At 36.4% G+C, this 19,823-nt stretch overlaps 1 protein-coding gene across 7 annotated transcripts in view; it reads right to left on the reverse strand.

Annotated features, from left to right (window-relative positions):
* gsk3ba (glycogen synthase kinase 3 beta, genome duplicate a) overlaps window positions 1-19,823 on the reverse strand; it is a 47,162-nt gene that overhangs the window by 14,573 nt on the left and 12,766 nt on the right. For all 7 annotated transcript variants that reach the window (XM_041259354.1, XM_041259352.1, XM_041259353.1 and 4 more), the window contains exons 3-5: window positions 15,561-15,644; window positions 2,622-2,732; window positions 502-632 (exon numbers count right to left, since the gene is read on the reverse strand). In XM_041259354.1, coding sequence (XP_041115288.1) covers window positions 502-632; window positions 2,622-2,732; window positions 15,561-15,644 — 326 coding nt within the window. The remainder of the gene's footprint in view (window positions 1-501; window positions 633-2,621; window positions 2,733-15,560; window positions 15,645-19,823) is intronic.

Raw genomic sequence — 19,823 nt, forward strand, 5'->3', positions numbered from 1 at the left:
ACCACAGAGAACACAGACATAAAAGAAGATAGCTGTTTCCCCATCCAGCACTCAAGGAACATCAGACATTTGCAGAGCTTTTTGAGATGTTATAGTAACAAAATAATGACTTGGATCACATTATTGAGGAGTTTGGTGCTAAAATGAGTGATCAGGAGATGATTTATCAGTATGTACGACTATGAAGAGGTATGTGATAAATAAAGCGAACATGGGTGTGGGGCCTGGCTGGAGATGCAGTACTGGAGTGTCCTGTTGATATGCAGTGCCTTTTAAACCTGTTTTACTGTGGAAAGAAGAAAAAAAACTTAACAGCATGTGTAAAATAAACAGCGCATGTGAAAATACATTGGACTTGACGCACCTGACGGGCTGAATAAATGGACTGCTAAGCAAACTGAACCTTTTTTTAATAAAACATACAAGCATTCAGGTACGTAATGAAAATAAATAAATAAATAAATAAAAACAGTGGTGCTGCACTGCTCCTGGTTCCCTTACCTTCCGAAGTCACAAAGCTTGAGCACTGCAGTTTCAGGGTCAAGCAGCAGGTTCTGTGGTTTGATGTCCCGATGGCAGATTCCAAAGGAATGGATATATGCTAAACTCCGGAATAGCTGATACATATATAACTGAAATGAGAAGCGAATGAGGTCATTAAAAAAATGCTGAGCATTTGTGCAAAAACAAAAACACACACAAAAAAAAAAAACATACATGCAATTATTTATTTCATTTTGGGTCAAACTGGGCTACTTTCACCATCAAACAGTAGCAATAATTCAGCTTTCAATTTCAAAAGTTATACGTCTTAACAAAAGTGCTATCAGCCAAGCCAGTTAATAGATGCAAAACAGGCTCATTTAAAACTAAAATATTTAATGTAATCCTTAAGCAGTGTACCATGCAAACATCAGTCCTGCAATTTCTATCCATATTATGCGCCACAGCTGCCCCGCCCCTCCCCCAAAAACAAAGGCTGTGCTGCTACAGGTTGTGTTACTCAAATAAACAAAAAGGAAAGGGGCGCTGCCTACAAGCTTTATGATCTTCCTTGCTCATTAAAATGCTGCAGGAAATAAACAACGCAGGCTTGTTCACATCCCCACCTTGACGCACATTTCTACAAGTGTTGTACAGTGAAATAATGCATCCCATTTGATATGCGACTGGATAGTCACTCCATGGTCACCAAGTTTAATTCTTTTTTTTAAATGATACTGTAAGTATAGTGCAAGGTGGCATGCATTGTCAACTGGGAAACAAAGGAGGGGCAGAGACACCAATGTGTTAATTATATAGGTGCACGTGACTGATGCTGCTTGTCATGAGTGAAGAGCTGAACCAGGCTGGACAGTACCAACACATTCTATTTACTTTTCTGTAGTCTTGTCCAGAACACTTCAGCAAACAAACAAGCCTTTTTTAGACTCCTGTGTTCCAAAGCAATAACATGCTGCTAATCTGATATTGCATGCCACTTAATCTGAAAAAACAAGCTAGAAGAGTCTTACTTAAATTTTAATTACAATATATACCCTGTTATGTAATACTGTAATCTATGTACAAGCTTTTAAATTTTCACAGTAGTAAAATACTGAGACCCATGAGATCCTGATTCATAGGTGTATGCAAGTTAACTGCAGAGTGGTACATTAGCATCACAAGCATGCTAGAAAGTCAATGAGTACACACTACAGTAAAAACATAGAAATTGATCTTAAATTGTTTCGAACATTGTTGAATGTTGTTGAAGCTGACACCCTGGGATCCTTCAAGAAGCTGCTTGATGAGATTTTGGGATCAATAAGCTACTAACAACCAAACGAGCAAGATGGGCCGAATGGCCTCCTCTCGTTTGTAAACTTTCTTATGTTCTTATGTTCTTATCTTCTTTCTATAATTGGCATCAATCTACTACTTGCATCTAAATAACAAAATACATATATCATTTAATGGTTACAAATATCTGACATCAACTAATAATTAACTGGAGTATTAAACATGCAGATTTTGTTTGGCAAAGCCCTTCATCTTACCCATCCATTTGATTGGAAAATCACTTCAGTTCACAGCGATTAAGGACCCAGAGAACAGACTAATAGATAGCATTAAAACGCACAGCCATTGCCAAGAAATGAAGACAAAAAGCTGTGCTTCTAGCAAGCAAGACATTACATATACAGTAGTTTCTTCATGAGGAATAGCCATAATGGTTTTCAGAATTGAATAGTGACACACCAATACTTCCATTACCAGTGCTCCAGTTATGACAGATTCCACTGTGTGTGGGAATAGGACATTCACTGGAGAAATTAAGTCATCATCACCTGACAATAGCCCTCAATAATTCCTGTATCACAATCAATCAGCTCAATATTTGAAATGATATTCAGGTCACTGCTCTGAGCGGTTTGTTTCTTTGACATATAAAAAGTGCATTGTTCTGTCTACTATTTAAACCAGGTACTGTGTACGACAGCCAACAATATATGCAGTACTGCAGCTGCACAGGTGGCTTTAATAAATAATTAATTTTAGAGAAAGAAGAATAATGTAGCTGCACACAGTGCAATTTTAGTACAATCACACTTCTTAAAAGAAGAGCTCTCTGCTGTTACCTTCACATAGATCATGGGTAGGGTCTGTTTTGCCCGGCTGTAGTGTCTGGCGACTCTATATACTGTCTCAGGAACGTAGTCCAGCACCAGGTTCAGATAGACTTCATCCTTCTAAAAAGAGATAAAAACGCATGTTGAAGTTAGTTGCAATTAACAGAATCAAGTTGAAAATTAACAGCTGCAATTTTGCACCCATGTTTCTTTCGTAACTAACCGTCGACGAGCCTTTCCTATTCCATTAATTCAAACAAAACAAAATTCCACCCTGCACAACAGCTCTTCCTGTTTATTTCTTTCCCCTCAAAAGAGCCTTGAGTAAAACTCAACTGAGAAGAATGTAAAGTCTGTGATATTTTTCTAAATTACAAGTTCCAAAATACCTTGGCTCCTCTACCAAAGTTAGAGATTTCATTCAGCAATACATGTAGCTCTCCTGACTGATGTTCAAAACATTTCCAAGTCTGTCAAAAGGGGAGCTTTTGGCCCACATAAAACACAAACTAATCATCACATCAATGAACTGACAGGTCTCACACGTTCTACCACAATTGGAGCAGAACCCCTACTGTGTTGCTGGGTCCTTGAGTTCAAAGCCCCAGCACTCACAATAAGCAGGATATATTCAGTGCGTCAGCTGTACTCTTGACAGTTCAACGGGCCAGACCAGGTGATCCATCTTGTGGACTTGATCAGAGACAGTTCCATTTAGTTTGTCAATAATGCCAGCACACGACTGTGCTTTAAAAAGGAAATATTGTATATGTTTCTTTAAGGCTAATGTTTAACAAGTCATGGTTACATGTCCTTCACCTACACCTTCCCCCACTTTTAATAGCAAATGCATTTCAAAGTTAAGTGAACAGAGAACAGTAGTTACGACTTGGAACCACGTAGCTTTCAAAGTCTGGTTTTACTAAAAGAGACTTCACATTGAGAGGAAGAATTATGCAACTTCCATTCCAGAGGTCAGAATTTGCCAACAGCGTTTTTTCCCCTCTCCGCACAGGATAAAGCAGTCCTAATTGGCAGCCAGTTGCCATGCTGATCATTCCAGTGTGCTGAGGTAAAGAGTGGTGGAGTAATCCTTGGCTATCTTGGGGTTGCCAGAGTAGGCTCAACAACAGCAGGTATTGATGTGCAGTGCAAGTGTCTGCATCCACATACTCATACTGTATAGCAGTGATGGCAAATACGAATCTCAAGATTTTTGGTGGATCTTGGGTAAATCTGAACAAGCATCAACACATAATATATGCATAGTTTTAACAGGGTTGATTGCATATTTAAAATACATAATTCCTGACAGTGAACACATACAAAGAACACTAATTCCAAACAGTAGATGGCGCTAATAACTGTACTCTGGCTTCCATACCTCAGCAACCCGAGCAACAAGCTTCCTCAACTCGATGGTTTGTAGAGTACAGTTGCGAGTTTGTGTTTGGTGGTTTCAATGGATCGCTTTGTGGTGCGAGTTATAAAAGATAGTGGAGAGCCTTCTGTGCCTTCTAGTAGTACCAATTTGCATGAAAATATCCCAGCTGTTTCAAAGAAGATGAAGCTGGTGCCAAAGCGTAACATTAAGGAAAGGTTGGAGCTGGAATTTGCTGTTATTTTTGGTTCCACATGAGGCTTTTCAGCACTGACTGACCTGAAGTTGAAAAAGCATGATAAGCTTTCTGATCAGATTCTCAAGGCTCAGCTTTGTTGTGCTGAAACATCTTTTGAGCCTGAGTTGGAAAAAATGGTCAAAGCTAAAGCTTGCAAAAGTTCACACAAAACTTTAGGCAACTGTTCTTTGTGCCACCGTGTTTTGTTTTTGCAGAAAACAATAACGGGACACATTTGTCTACTTGACTACGATGTTTGTTTAAATTTTAATAAATTCAAATGTTCATTGTTACTTTTATGGGGTTTACAATATTTGTATTGGACAAAAATGACTGGACTTTTTTTCTTGGAAAAAAAAAAAAAACTAAGTATTTGACATCCTTTCTTAAAGTTAAAAATGTTGATATGTTTGCATACTGATTTTTATTTTATCCCCCCACCACCACCACCATTGCTACCTTAACATATTGGCCACCACTGGCTTAAAGACAAATAATCCCAATTGATTAAAACGGTTTTACTTTTGTTCACATTATTGCTGGTGGATCGTGGAGCCCATTGAGATCCACCAAAACAGCTCAATACTTGGGTATTGGCCACCACTGCTGTATAGGGTACAGCCAAAGACTATAATAACTTCACCAGAACACTTCTGCTAACTGTTAAAAAAAAAAAAAAAAAAAAAAGCGCCAACAGTTAGCAAGCCTATTTTTACTTAAATGGGATATCGTAGCATAAGGAATAGCCATACAAAGTTTGATCTTAAAATTGCTATAAATGTAACGACACATCTACAGAATTATGCAGACCTATATTGTATTTGGGACCAAAAAGGAATCCACCCATTGAGTATACTTAATTTCACCTCAGTATTGGTCCAGAAAATATAAATACATTTTAAATGTTGTTTATGAACAAAACCAGGTACGCTTTCAACCAATCTTGCATCGTCTCAGACAGCTTAATAGATTAAAAACAACATCCTACTGTTGAATCAAAAGTATTTTATATAATATCTTAATTCGTAATGTTTACTCAAAAGAAAAAAAAAAAGTAAATACATCTTTACACGACTAATGAATGTCTTGTTGGTAAACAGGCCAGTGTGACACCACTGAGCAAACAGCATGTCCATGCTTTGATTCATATTCATGGAAAATACTGTACTGTTAAGCAATGGGTTATTTATGGAATAAACATTCACAAAGCACACTCAATTCACAGCTGTGCAGTGTCACAATCTGTTCAAGTAGTTAACAACATGTTCCAGGCACATGAAATCGCTCCATGTAAACTAAGATTGCTGCTTTAAAAGATGGGTCTATTGTAACTTACTGTAGCTTGTTTATCAAGGAGTCTTACATGGCATAGCGCTGTAGATTTAAGTCTAGAAATGTTTGTTGAAATATACAAGTCACAATTAGTCAAAAGGTAGAAAAAGCAAAGAACAGAGTGATCATGGGTTCAAATCTTACCTCAGCTACAACATTTGACCTTGGTCTTCCGACAGAAATATATGAAAAACACTACGTTAGTAGCATATAACCCCCACCCTAGCTGTGCATTCTAAATTAGAGCTATTGGTATGATCAGGACATATATAAACAGTAGTTACAGAATAGTAGAGTGTAAGATATGGCAATGCAATGTTTAAGTCTGATCAATGGTTCTCCATTTATCCTCAGAATCCAACATACTCTCAAAATCATATTCTAAATAGTGCTAATACCAAGTTCCATAATAACTGGAGAAGAGGTATTACAAATACATAGAAAGTGTGCCATATGACCACCTCCAATTTATCCCAGTCATCTGGGATTTCATCCACTGCAGGGGATAAGAATAGGCATCTGGTATCTATCTTTTTTTTTTTTTTTTTTTTTTTTAATAACTGAAGGACAAAAACTGATAGGGGAAGGATCTGCAGACAGTATAACTCCATAGCTTTCTTTTACTTAAATGCAAAAAGGCAAAGCAGAGTGGCAGAGGGTGATCAGGAAGGTAAACCGGGAACATATCCAAGTGTATAAAGTCCTAGAGGAATGGGGTTGTGCTGCAGAACATCTTTAAAAGGTTCTAAGGCTGTACAGAAACTCTGTGGTAGTAACAAAATTGGGTTAAAATAATTTTTAAAAAGGTAATCTTTTAAACTGAAGCACCTTGCATTGGTTTTCACATTTTCAGTATCTAGATATGTGATAAACCAGTGCAATGAAACACAAGATTGCTTTGTCACTGTAAATGTGTACATGGATTTGAAAACCACTATATAACAAATGACACTGAATACAGTACCCTGGAGCACCGCATGCAAATCCACTGGAAAAGAATGTTATTGGATTTATGACATTGTTATTGGATTTAGTGACATTGCACAAGTAAGCTTCCAATAACGTTCAACATGATTACAAATCTAGGAGTCTGTACAAAGAGAGATGTATTCCCTTACCTGAAAACTGTACATAACCTGTTGAAACAAAAAACCCTTTGAGAAGTAGTAAGCTATCCTGCTAATATATGAAGATATTGAAACTTGTGTTCTATGTCATCGATAGCTTCCTCCAGATCCAAATCACTCTCAAAATAAGTTCACACTAAATTAACTGTTATCCATTTAGTTCAGCTACGTAAGATAAACCATTGTATTACTGTGGCTTTTATTAGGTAGCATCATAATTAAATAGTTGTCTGACGTTTAAATATAAATAAAAAAAAAGATGCTTCACTGACAGTGAAGATAAAAGCTTTAATAGAAGTAATTCTGCTAAGCCTGTACATCTAACATTTATTCTGCTCTTTGCAATGCTTTTTCTATTTTTTTTTCTCTGATGCGTCTAGAGTTGTATTATGTTCATGTTTTAAATTGGAAGAAACTAAAATGCAGATGAAGCTTTTTTTTTTTTTTTTTTTTTTTAAAACCGGTTATGCTAAAGGAATATTTGCAAGACATAAAACGAACATGACCGAGAGACTGGGGTACATTGCTACCCTGGGCACGTGGGGTCTCAAATGCAGCAAGTGAAAATAACAAATATCAATAGATAATTTAATTGCATTTAATGCACCAAACTTATGAAACTTTATTTAAAAAAAAAAAAAAAAAAAAAAAAAAAAAGGTGCAATACATGACTGCAGATTCAGAACATACAAACCACCAAGAGGACTAGAAAATAATCTGAAATCTCTCTTTTTATTGTGCTCTACAACAGGGGGTGGGGAGCACAACTCAGTCTGACAGTTCACACAGAACAGAGAACCTTGCTCTGATCTAATACATCAGTAGGAAATGCAGTGGCTGCATCTGACATGCAGGTCAACAGGGCTGCTGATTTTCAGAGATCGCGGAATTGGTCATTAACAATGGAATTAGGCATTCTGGGAATGGAATTTTGCAGTGTTCTCCTCACAACTCCAGTTTTCTGCGTTTTTATGCACTACACCCAGCCAAGTTGAGTTAATTCATCGTGTGACTTCACTCACATGTCTGAAACTCAACATGGCGACTGCACCAACTAAAAAAGAAAAAAAGACAGCTAAAACATTTTCTGATTACCTATATGAGGACGGTGGGATAGTATTCTGCACATTTTGCAGTCATTTGATTAATCGTGTACGAGTCGATACCATTAAAAGCCCATATTGCCAGTCAAACCCGTAGAGAACATGAGCAACAAAAAAAAAAAAGTTACTGTTTTAAAGATGTGGTCACCACACTACACACTGTTTCATAAAGACATTCCGTCTTGAGACGAACCTCTTGTTAAATTTTGCAAACAAGGCAGAATTAGCAAAGAAACAATTTGGAGGATTCATTATGCATTTACATTAAAAGGGGCTCTACACAGCAGTGAATGTACGAATGAGTCAGTCAACACACCTGTTTTTTTTATCAAAGTGTTTCATACTTGATCCTGGTTATTGTAATGCCAGTAAAATGCTAAATGTCATTTGTGGAGTACTGTACATAGGATTACTCTTACATTGCTGGGCTCTTAACAGTTTTATATTTTTTTATGTTATTATAATGCCAGCAATAAGCTTAAAAGGTCTTTTCAAAACACCTTTATTTGTAGCGTGAACTACATTGTTAGTGGAAGACCATAAATATGATTCTCACAACAGTGGTGGACATTTGTTTTCTGAACTGTTGTAATATTATACTAAGTATTGTTTTAATACCAGCAATGAGCCAAGTGATGTTTATAAACATTGACATGTAAATGTCTTCAGGTGCTTTACTTACTATTTCAGCAACAAGAGTGATTGAAAATCTTGGCTTTAAATTATAAAAAAAAAACAAAAACAAAAAAAAAAAAAAAAAAAAAAAAAAAAAAAAAAAAAGCACAAATTGGAAAACAGAATTTGCTATTCTCCAGAATGGAAAATCAGCAGCCCTAGGTCAATAGCTGTACAACACTTGACAATCTGAAAGTACCATGAGGAAACTTACACTAAACATGATTTGCAAAATATATTTCACAATGAGTTTCACTATCACAAGCAAGTAGATGTAGATCAACTGTAGGTCAAATGTAAAAACATATGTTGCATAAACTGTCAGACTCTGATAATGTGGAAGATCTGGCAAAGTCATATTGCAGATTGGTATGTTACAATAACTATAGGAAAGGCATGTCCAGCACTTTGCTGATAACTGGTATCAATAGTGAGGAGAAAACAACCCTACAACCAAATAGGAAACCATGTAGGATGACTACAGAGCAATTCATCCTAACTTATGGAGCAAATATATGAACCTTAAACATATATAAAAAAATAAAAAATAAAGCTGAAGCAAACATGTCCAAAGAATGTGCAAGGAGCATCTAAAATTACAAGTCAGGTTTTGAAAAGCTTTGAGACTTGCTTGGTGGATTAGGTGAGAACATTGTGGACTCCAACATTTGCATGTAAAACTAGATTTTTTTTTATTTATTTTTATTTTTGTAAGTTTGTGGTTTGTAAATGCAAAATGGATGTGAAAAAATGTGGCAGTGTAATTGCTATGTTCTACTGGATTCCATCTGTAACGGAATTTTACTGGGAACTTCATAGAAAAAAATCAGCGCATCGACTATAAAGCAAGTGGTCTGTAGCATTGATTTTCAAGCTCCCCTCAGAGGGATGCTTAAAGGAGGCTTGTGTCCGTAACTGTATACCAGACATTACTTTACAATGACAGGGTACTTTGAGGTAAATGAAGGGAATGTGATCGCAGGGTTCATAAATTAGCAACAAAAGAAGAACAAGGCCAAAATGGCCTTTACATTTTTAATTAAATTTCTGTAACAGTATCAAACCAAACCAGTAACTTCGGTTAGTAGTCACTTGTTTATTGCCTCATTCTGTTAAACACTGTAGGTTATCTACGACTAATGAACTTGGCATATTATATTTGAGATATTTTGCAAGTGTTGTCTATGGATATGGTGACGACACCTCGAATTGTGTCCAGTTGTAAAGTGGGGGAATAGCATGCTGCAGCATGTAACAGCTCATGGTCTTTTACTGTACATGTAATCATTTACTGTTTCAGTAAAAAACAAGTTTACTTTTTCAGTGAGTTAGCTGTTATTTTTTACGATATTAAACACACCACAGTAACCACAATATCATATTTTATATATTTCCAAACCATTTCATTACCACAATCTGAAGCGAAGTTGGGTGAATTTCTTTTTTCAGTTTACTGTAACCATTTAATTCCCTAAATATTTTTGTTCCTCAGGAGTTCACTTCATAATTACAGTCCCAAGTATTAACATGAGTTCTGCTGTCACTGTTCTTAAAATGGTCAGTTTGAGAAATAAACTGACCCTGTTTTAGTACAAAACACACACTATATTTACTACTGTTTTTCAAAGGGATAATGTCTCATATCTGGGATGGATATGGCTGCTAAAGCTGATGCAGCAAAACAACAAATCTGTTTGTGTTAACTCAAAACTTTATTTAGGCACCTTACGACTGGAGTGGCTTGGTTTGATTATTGGGGTTCACAAATAACTTTCCACTTGATACAGTAACCTTTTCAGTTCTGTTTTCTTTTTTGTTTGTTTTGTTTATTTAACTTTCGCTGCATTTAAGCCCTTCATTAGAATTATTTTCTTTATTTTAAGTTTTCAGGGCATTGGCATGTGTACAATACACAAAGTGTATTTTTATTTTTTGTTCTTCAAAAATTTCTTGAATGTAAGTTATCATTTTAACCTAATATTTTTACACACCAGTACTCAAACATGTTTGGTCACTGTTACAACTGCTGCATGAACCTGGAGTTACAGTATTCTGCTGGTGTTAATACAGCACATTCGACACATGTTCGATCAGATTGTTATCGACCCTCTCGCACTTCAGTTTAAAACATGCGATATGCAGGCTTGTTGTTCCTTCACAGACCAATGTCATAGCACATAATATTGACACAATAGTGTTACTTATGGAACTGGTGTGACAACCACACAAATGATGTTACTGTTTGGACCCAAGCACATTCCAATTCAGGCGTCCCTAGTTGCTGTAACTGAAGGGCACTGCAGCCATAATGGCTGTGAAGAGACAATTTTGAGGGACATTGCAGAAATTGATAAGGGCACCCACGGCAATTGCTGCATGGCCGGCTTTAATTTCGACCCCTGTGATTGGTACTTAAAATACTTGAATTAGGACTTCAGAACAGAATGAATTCCTGCAAATACTTTCACTTTGCTCTAAAATTAGCCACTGCAAGGGGATGAATCATCAATGACTCAAGATAAAATACATTAACCCACTCTGTTGTTCAGTAAAGAAATAATAATTAAATCATTTAATTGCCTAGATTAGCTAGACCCAGTTCCAGGCAAACAGAATTCTAGGTCTACTACTTCCTGTTGATATTTGGGTTTACAGACGAATTTCAGCAAGCTACGCATAAAGCTAACCATTCCCTGGTTTCAGTGAGAGCTACAGTAACTTGTACATACAGAGGAAAGCTCAGGACAGAAACACCTTGAACAACATTGCCATTTAAAAGGAAATTCATTTCAATCCCTGTATAAGCAATGTAGTTCAAAAGATTCATTATGTAACGTAAAAAAAAAAAAAAAAGCAAACTATTTTCATTTAAATTCAACAGCACATTAACATGTACCAACATATCTTGCCATTTCTATAGCTCATGCCTGAACTTATGTGGAGCAGTAGTGCTGATTGTGTAAGAGATATTCAACATCTCATACACTGCAAATGTAGACCATCAGCTGACCTCTGCCATGCTTCAAATGTCCGTGCTAGCATTCAGGAACATGTTTTATGCGAAACAATCAACGTTGTCAGAGCAGCAGGAACAGTTGCTGTAGGTAACCTGATAGCAACCCCCCAGTGGCAAAGCTAAGACCACCAAAACTAGAACCAAACAATTAAATCAATGCAATTAACCTCAGATATCAATTAATCACAATGCTCATTTAACCACCATTTACTGTACAGGACTGAAACCTGTGGATGGGAAAAGTACCACTTGACTATTGAAAACACACTTTCTATCAATGAATAGCAACACGTGGAAAAAGCGAGATCAAAAATCAACTGCTGGGAGCTGAACCCATGAAAGCAGACAGATGAATGTCAAAAGATGAAGCACCAAGAGATAAATAACCAGCTTCCTAAAGCAGAAACAACTCCCATGCCTCATGTTTGTATTCTGAGACGCACTGATTGGAAATCGCAACGAGGGTCACGCCTTTGGTACATGTGACACAACAGCCTCGAGATACAGTAGACATTGAACAGCTCTGCACAAAAGAACTACATTAGTGGAGAAAAGAAAAACACTATTGAAGTTTAGCCTGTGCAGTATTTAGAGATCAGTTTGCTGACTATGCAGCACACAAACATTAAAAATAGGTTGAAAATACACATGGGTATTTATACTGTACACAACCTACGACTCATATGAACACGTGAATATTCATTGCTGTTTTTAAAATATAAATTCACTGTTCCCTCCAGCTAATTTTAGTTTACTAGTTATACCATTTTGGTAAGAACACCAGCTCAAAGGCAATGGCAGCTTTGAATTTAAGCCTCATCCATGTGGTAGCTGCTGGCAAAGCTCCAGGCTCTGCTAATTCACACAGAATCCAGGAGAATTGCCTAGGGCCGAATGAAGAAGCCCCTTTTTCCTCTCTAAGCTGGGACATTCAGATGCGGTAACAATGGTTTAATAATAATAATAATAATAATAATAATAATAATAATAATAATAATAATAATAATAATAATAATAATAATTTATCTTCAATGGACAGATCGTCTTAATTTAGGTCTTAAGAGTCATGGCAATCCAAACCTCACTTTCACCAGGTTGCTGCATCCATACAAAACTTATCATGAAAATTGGACAAAGACTGACTGCACTATTTGATAAAAGTAGAACTTGATTTACAATGATTGGCTGCAATACTTCAATTGGTTTACAGTAACTAATAGCCTAGTATCTGAAAGAAATTATCTGCAACTCAGAAAACTTAATATCACATAACTGTTTCTTATACTTAGCGTTATGGTGCAATGTAATTGTTCATATAAGTATATAATGCAAACACAGTAGAAGTTACAAATATACAACAAGGAAAAACAACTCTCGTCCAGCCCATTAACAGGTGGAAAACTATGTTTGTGCATCATGCATGGGTATACCAGTTTTCACTCTGACTGTCACTCGATTTTTTGATCAGCTAATTTATGGTCATTAGTTGATTAAATTGGTAGATACATCACTTTACATTTTTTAATAAAGGTAACAAGGTCGTAGTGGCTGTCCTGTATAGTAATACATACACAAATAAATAAGAGACCAATGGGAATTTGGCCATTTTAAAAAGCTTTTTTTATTTTAATTAATGTAACATGTTTATAGAACAATGTTAATCAATGACAGACTTTAATAGCAAAATATAATGCACAAGAACCGAGAATTCTCTTAATTATTATACCGAAAACCCAAAAGCACTAAATAAATACAATCTTTTAATTTTTTTTTTTAAAAAAGGGTAAAAAACTTCAGGACATTAAACATGTAAACATCGGTTAAAACAACTCTCCGACCCATGTTCCACAATATAAAACTAGAACAAATCTGTATAATATTAACAGTACTAACACAAATAAAACAAAACGTTAGTCACAGCTTGTGACACTAGTAAAGCATTCACTCGCCAGAAACCATGCCAGGCCAAAGGAAAGAATCATGGAAAAATAAATGAATCTGTTGAAATTAATTTTGTACATCCAACTTAACATAAAAACTCCCTTTTCACCAACAGTTGTAAAATGAATAAAGACTGTAGTAAATGCACATGTATTTTCCCATACCGACAGCAGCCATTTGAGATCGTTCTGGACGTTGCAGAAAATGTAAGTGTTTGTGCAGAAACAACAACAAACCAGATACGAACGGTCGCAGGAAGCCTTCTCGCGCGCACTCTCAGAAGGGGATGTTGGGAAATGGAGTTCAAAAAAATAAACAAATAAATAAAACAAACATCTGCCCGATTAAATAGTAAAAAAATAAAAAATAAATTATGCGATCAACCATTTCATTAAATCGGTCCAATTAATCTGTTAAATTGGAGCAGCCCTAGTTTTTACCAGAATATTTACTGCTAAACAACTACTGCTGGGACGAACACAGGATTTTCATGTTCAGATATTTGCTCAATTTAAATATTCGTTAGTTTCCAAAAAGTAATAAAAGCCATCATATTGCTCTGAACGCAGGCAGACAGCATAGCAGCAATATAAAATAGAAAAATATCCCAGGAGTAAGGAATACATCACTTTACCCCAGTGAATTAATTACAAAATAGTTCAAAGTTAAAACGTATTGTTTATTCCCAAAACAAATTTCTCATAAAAGTTGACACTGCGTTTTATTTATTTTTTCATTCCTTGCCATTGCCATTTCTTTACAGTAAAACAGTGGCTATAGATGTTTTTATAAACTAGTAACACCAGGTTTACTTGTTCCTTTTTGTTGCGGAACAAGCAAACAAAAACTGAAATTTAAACTTTAAAACACTTTAATGGCGTGGTAAAATTAACGTAAAAAAATATATATTTTTTTTCATTTATTACATTTCACATAACAGTAAAAGTATACTATCAGCGCTAGTAAAAAAAAAAAAAAAAAAAAAAAAAAGTAACGTGCCCCGATATTGTTGAATCCTGCATTGTATGACCTTATAAATTATAAGGTTACAACCACAACAGTGCTGTTTTGAAAATGAAAGCTAATTCCAACGTGTTATACTAACTTGTTTGTTCATAAATATTTATGCATGCACCCTGCCTTGCCACCGCATTTTTAAATGCTGTACAATTTTGAAGAAATGAATTAATAGCAGAATAAGGGCTATCAACCAAGGTTTTTTTTTTTTTTTTTTTTTTTTTTTTTTTTTTAAAAAAGGCTGGGCTCATTCGAATATTTGGGTATTTGTCCCCAGCACAACAAACAACTGTACAATCATGATTCTACCACAATATAGGTCATTGCAGACATGATAGGCATGTTCACTTTGATGTTGTGTATCACAGCATACTACATTGATTGGGATAATCCTTAAACTTTTGTTAATGGAAATGTTTCTGGGCTCCCGAGTAGCGCATCCAGTAAAAGCGCTCCATGTGGAGTGCGGGATGTGCCCTATAGTCTGGGGTTCGAGTCCAGGCTACGTCACAGCCGACCATGACCGGGAGTGACTAGGGGATGGCACACAATTGGCCGAGCACTGCCCGGGTAGGGAGGGCCTATGTCGGCAGGGGAATCCACGGCTCACCGCGCATCAGCGACCCATGGCGATAGGGTGCCTGTGGTTCTGCAGTGGAGCCGCCAGATCTGTGTTGTCCTCTGGCGCTATAGGTCTGGTGGCCTCGCTGTGGATCCGCCGTGCGAAAAATGACGGATTGGCAGGAGCGCATTTCGGAGGACGCGCGCTCCAGCCTCCGATCCCCGAGTCGGCGGGGGGCTTGCGAGCGGTGAAAATTAAAAATTTAAATAAAAAAAAAAAAAAAAGGGAATTTCAGGCTGAGTATTTATTTGAATTATACTTTAATCTAAGCTCTGTCAGTGCAATGGATATTACAGCACTTAAGGTGCTGCCATTGCCAGAACAGAACTTCTAAGCAGCACCTTGCAGTCCTGTCTCTCAAATACACCATCAACATAATATATTTTATAAAAAATATATTTCTTACAGATCTGTCAAAGTTGTACAGGTTGAAGGTCATCATGAGAGAGAGAGAGAAAATCAAAAGAAAAGAATAATAAATCCAACAGAAGCTTACCTTCTCCCCGCTGGAGTAAAAGAAATATCGCAACCGGACAATGTTACAATGATCCAGCTTCCTCATGATCTGAAGCTCCCGGTTCTGAAAGAGGAGAATGCATATTAGTTAGTCTTTAAAAACAAAACTACAACTCCAAGAAACAGAAGTCGAGCTGACATGAGGATTGTATTTTCAAAGAATTAGCTTTAACTGAGCTAAAAGCAGGTATATCCTTAACTTGAAAAGGAGATAAACATTTTACACAGGCTAAAAATATTTGACACGGACAACTGAGGCATTGGCTTCTTAAAATGTAACTACTTTATACCTCTACTGATGTGATTACTAAAAACATTCTTAGGGAGGCCCATTTAAAAGAATCCTGCAGCTTAAAAATAAAAGGAGTATAGTAGTTGCTGCAGCAACAGACTGTTGAAATACTACCCTAATATGTTTCAATACTGCCCATAACTAAGATCGGCGTGATCAATCCAACCCTCTCCCCTCTGGCTATCCTATGTAAACCAAATAAAAATCAAGTACTTACAAGAAAACATTATTACAGTGAAGGACAAGTCCTATGGAATGTATGGGAATCTCTCTTTAAAAGAGAATGTATGCATTTCATATTTCATACAGAGAAAACTAGTTGAAAAACCTTGACCATTATCTCGGAAGAATTCTCTCCTTACACATGCAATGTTCCACTTGGATTCTTGATTCTTATACCTTACAATAACTACCTTGAAAATAATGCAATATATATAGTACAAGTTCACTTGACAGCAATGTCAAATTAGGTCAAGATTAAGGTGACTGACAGCATTGCAAATGGCTTCTAGGTGTTAAAATTGGCGCTACCTTTAATAAAGCACCAATCAGTTAAAAATCTAAAAACTAGACTAGTTTAAAAATAAATAAAACCAGGAATCCTAATTATGTAAAAAAAAAAAAAAAAAAAACACAACCCAAGGTCTCCTCCAGTCTTCAGATTTGTTTAGTTCAAAGACAATCCAGACTAAAAAGATAAACAAATCTGGCTTTGATAGCACCGTGTAACAATTTTTTTTTTTTTTTTTTTTCCTGGGTAGTAAGTGTTATTTCCTAATTGCTTATGCCTCAAAAGTATAGAAAATGGCTATTATTCCCCAACAAACTTTGCTTTTGTGACCAGGACAGTGATATTTCAAAATATCACTGTTTCCAATGGGAAAACGGGCAAATGTGTGTCTTTTCGTTCACATAAAGTCAGAAAAAAACAACATATGAATCCAAATTAACATGTATTTATACTAAAGTAATACAAAAATGACTACAAAAGATTTAGAAGCGAGTAGTTTTTCGAGATTTAGGATTATACTGTATTTAAAGTATAATCGTAAATCTTGAAAAACTACTCACTTCTAAGTTGCACTTTTATTGCAAAGATGGACTCCATTTAACTTACTGTGTGAATTCTGAAGGCAACTGGTTGCACCTAAGCTTACTTAGCAGTGTCATAGCAAAGGGGTTTTAGTTTTCAGGTTTTCATTTAATTGATTTATTTACCCCCCCCCCATTTTTTTCACACACAGAAAGTGTTGAGTAGGTTGTGTAAATCAAAGGTAACACAAACTGAAAACATCCAAGGGGGGTGTGTGTGAATACTTCCTATAGGCACTGTATATTTAAAAAAAAAAAAAAAGTTTCTTAATATAAAAAGGTACATGAGAACCGCACCTACCAAGCCTCAAGATTTTTAAATATACTTAAGTTAAAACAATGCACTTATGTTTGTGCATAACGTACCAACTATTTAAAAACCTTTACCTCAATAAAATAACTTTTCATAATAAAGGTAACAAATGTTACAGTGCCTATTACTACCAAGTATTGGAGTCTGACCAAGATTTAGTTTTAAAGTTTGTCTCGCTGTCTCCCAAACTCTTTCTTCTTCATCGTCCTCAGAGACAAGACAGACTTGGCAAAACCCAGCAGACACGACGCACACAGGATTTTTGGCATGCCCCTTCCATTCAGAGATCTCGAGTTTGCGGCTACTCAGAATGCAAAAGCCAGCTGCCAATCTCATACCACTCCACCTGACCAGGGGTGTCCACTGACTGCTCGGCTCCAGAAGGCCATTTGAGCATAGAGACGAGGGGTGGAGCTTCCATGCTTTTATGGAGTCTGGGTGGTGAAGATAATCTAAACTACACGACTAAGTGCTGTTCAGTTCTGTACCCAGCTGACTATTGCAACCTTAGCAACTACTGTAGGAGATGTACTCAAAAATTAGGTTGCCTGGTAACAAAACAGCAGAGAAGGATCGCACACTTTACCTGAGCTAACCTGATTTAGCTCTATTTTCTTTTTCTTACTCTGTGGTCAAATTGGTAATTGGTTTGAAGTGAATCCTTGTGTCATTTTCAACCTGCAAATGATTCCAGCAGCTAGTCTATGGGATTATTCACCATCATAATGCAGGAAACCCACTGTAGCACCAGAAGTGTGACTCAAGGGTTAAACATTGTTTTATTTGCACAAGGACCTCTAAATTCTAACACAGTGATTTAAGGAGCAAACAACGCAATGAGATAAGAACTTGAGGCCAGCCGGTTAGCTAGGGTAGCTCCTTAGAATTCAAGATTCGAGGTCCGCACTGCTAACGAGCAAAGAGACAAAGATGTGTGTAGGCGTAGGTTCAAGGTCAATAGAAAGCAGTATTTTGTTCTAGAGAGATAGTCAGACAGAGAAAGGGAAAGCAGAGTAGTGAAACATCAGCTTGCCAAGTAACACCAAGCTAAGATACCCCAATAAACATGGAAGACCTAAATATTGTTTAAATTACTTAAAGTAACTACATCAACTTGTATTGCCACTGAAGAAAAAAAGTTGATAATTGATTAAATAATTATAGGCAGAGTGTCCTGCCATGTTGGACACCAAGTAGCAGGCGGACCTCTCAAAGAAGCACTGAAAAAATAATTGAACGAATGGAGGACAACGCCCAAAAGTCATCAACCCTAAAAAATCAACTCTGCAAATAAAATCAAGTATCCTTAACTGTGCTAAAGAATGGAATTACAGATTTACAGTAAATATATTTGGAGGGATATAATAAACGTACAGACTCCAATTATAGAAAGTTTGATATTCATGAAATGTTAAAGTTGGGCTACTGATTTTCCATTCCGTTTTTCAAAAATGACCATTTGCATTTTCCCACTTTTTATCAATTTACTGACAATTACACATAGCATTTGAACATAAATATAATATTGATTGTTAAAATAGAAATACGTAATTCTATTACAACAATTCAGAAAACAAATGCCCAGCACTGTTGTGAGAATCATACTTAGTCTTCCACTGACACTGTAGTTCAGTCTATAAATGAAGGTGTTTTGAAGACCTATTTAGCTTATTGCTGGCATTACATTAAAATATAAAAAAAAAATGATAATCAGTTTAGTAACAGCCCAGCAATGTCATGTGAGAGTAATCCTATGTACAGCACTGCACAATTGAAGTTTAGTGTTTACTGGCATTATAATAACCAGGATAAAACGTGAAACTGGGAAAACACACACACATATATATATATATATATATATATATATATATATATATATAATATATATATATATATATATATATATATATATATATATATATATATATTACAAAATAATCTTTAAACAAATAGGTTTGCTGACATGGATCATCAATTGTCTGAATGCTTGACTTAAATTCTTATAGCTCCAGAATTTGATGAAAGATCAGATAAAAAGGTTCCCATGACTTAGTCTTTCAGGAATCACTGTGACGAACAGCACATTAACAATAATATCTTACAGTGGGCCAGTTAGCCCAAGTTCAGGCAGTTAAATCTCTCTACTTTCAAACCACAAACAGAAACAATCCTACTATTAAATACAGTTCTGGAGTAGGCTTAGGTCAGCCAGGGTGTCCTTGGCTCACTCCGCACCAGCGACCCCTGTAGACTGGACGGGCTCCTGCGGGCCTGCCTGCAAGTTGCTCAGAGCTGCATGGTTGTCCGACACTGTAGCTATGGAAGTAGCTGCATGGCGGGCCTGCAGAGTGAAAAGAATCGGACCGCTGATGGCACACGTTTGTCTGTCTTCGTCCCTCCCAAGTCTGCGCTGGGGTGGCAGCAGTGAGCCAGGTTTAAATAAAAACAATAAACTGGGCTTACCAAATTGGGGAGGAAAAAAAATAATTGCAGATTCCAAAAAAAAAAAAAAAATAATAATTGTTACAACAGTCCTCAGCGTACCT

This window comes from Polyodon spathula, chromosome 9 (genome assembly GCF_017654505.1).
Source record: "Polyodon spathula isolate WHYD16114869_AA chromosome 9, ASM1765450v1, whole genome shotgun sequence".
NCBI classification, from domain to species: domain Eukaryota; kingdom Metazoa; phylum Chordata; class Actinopteri; order Acipenseriformes; family Polyodontidae; genus Polyodon; species Polyodon spathula.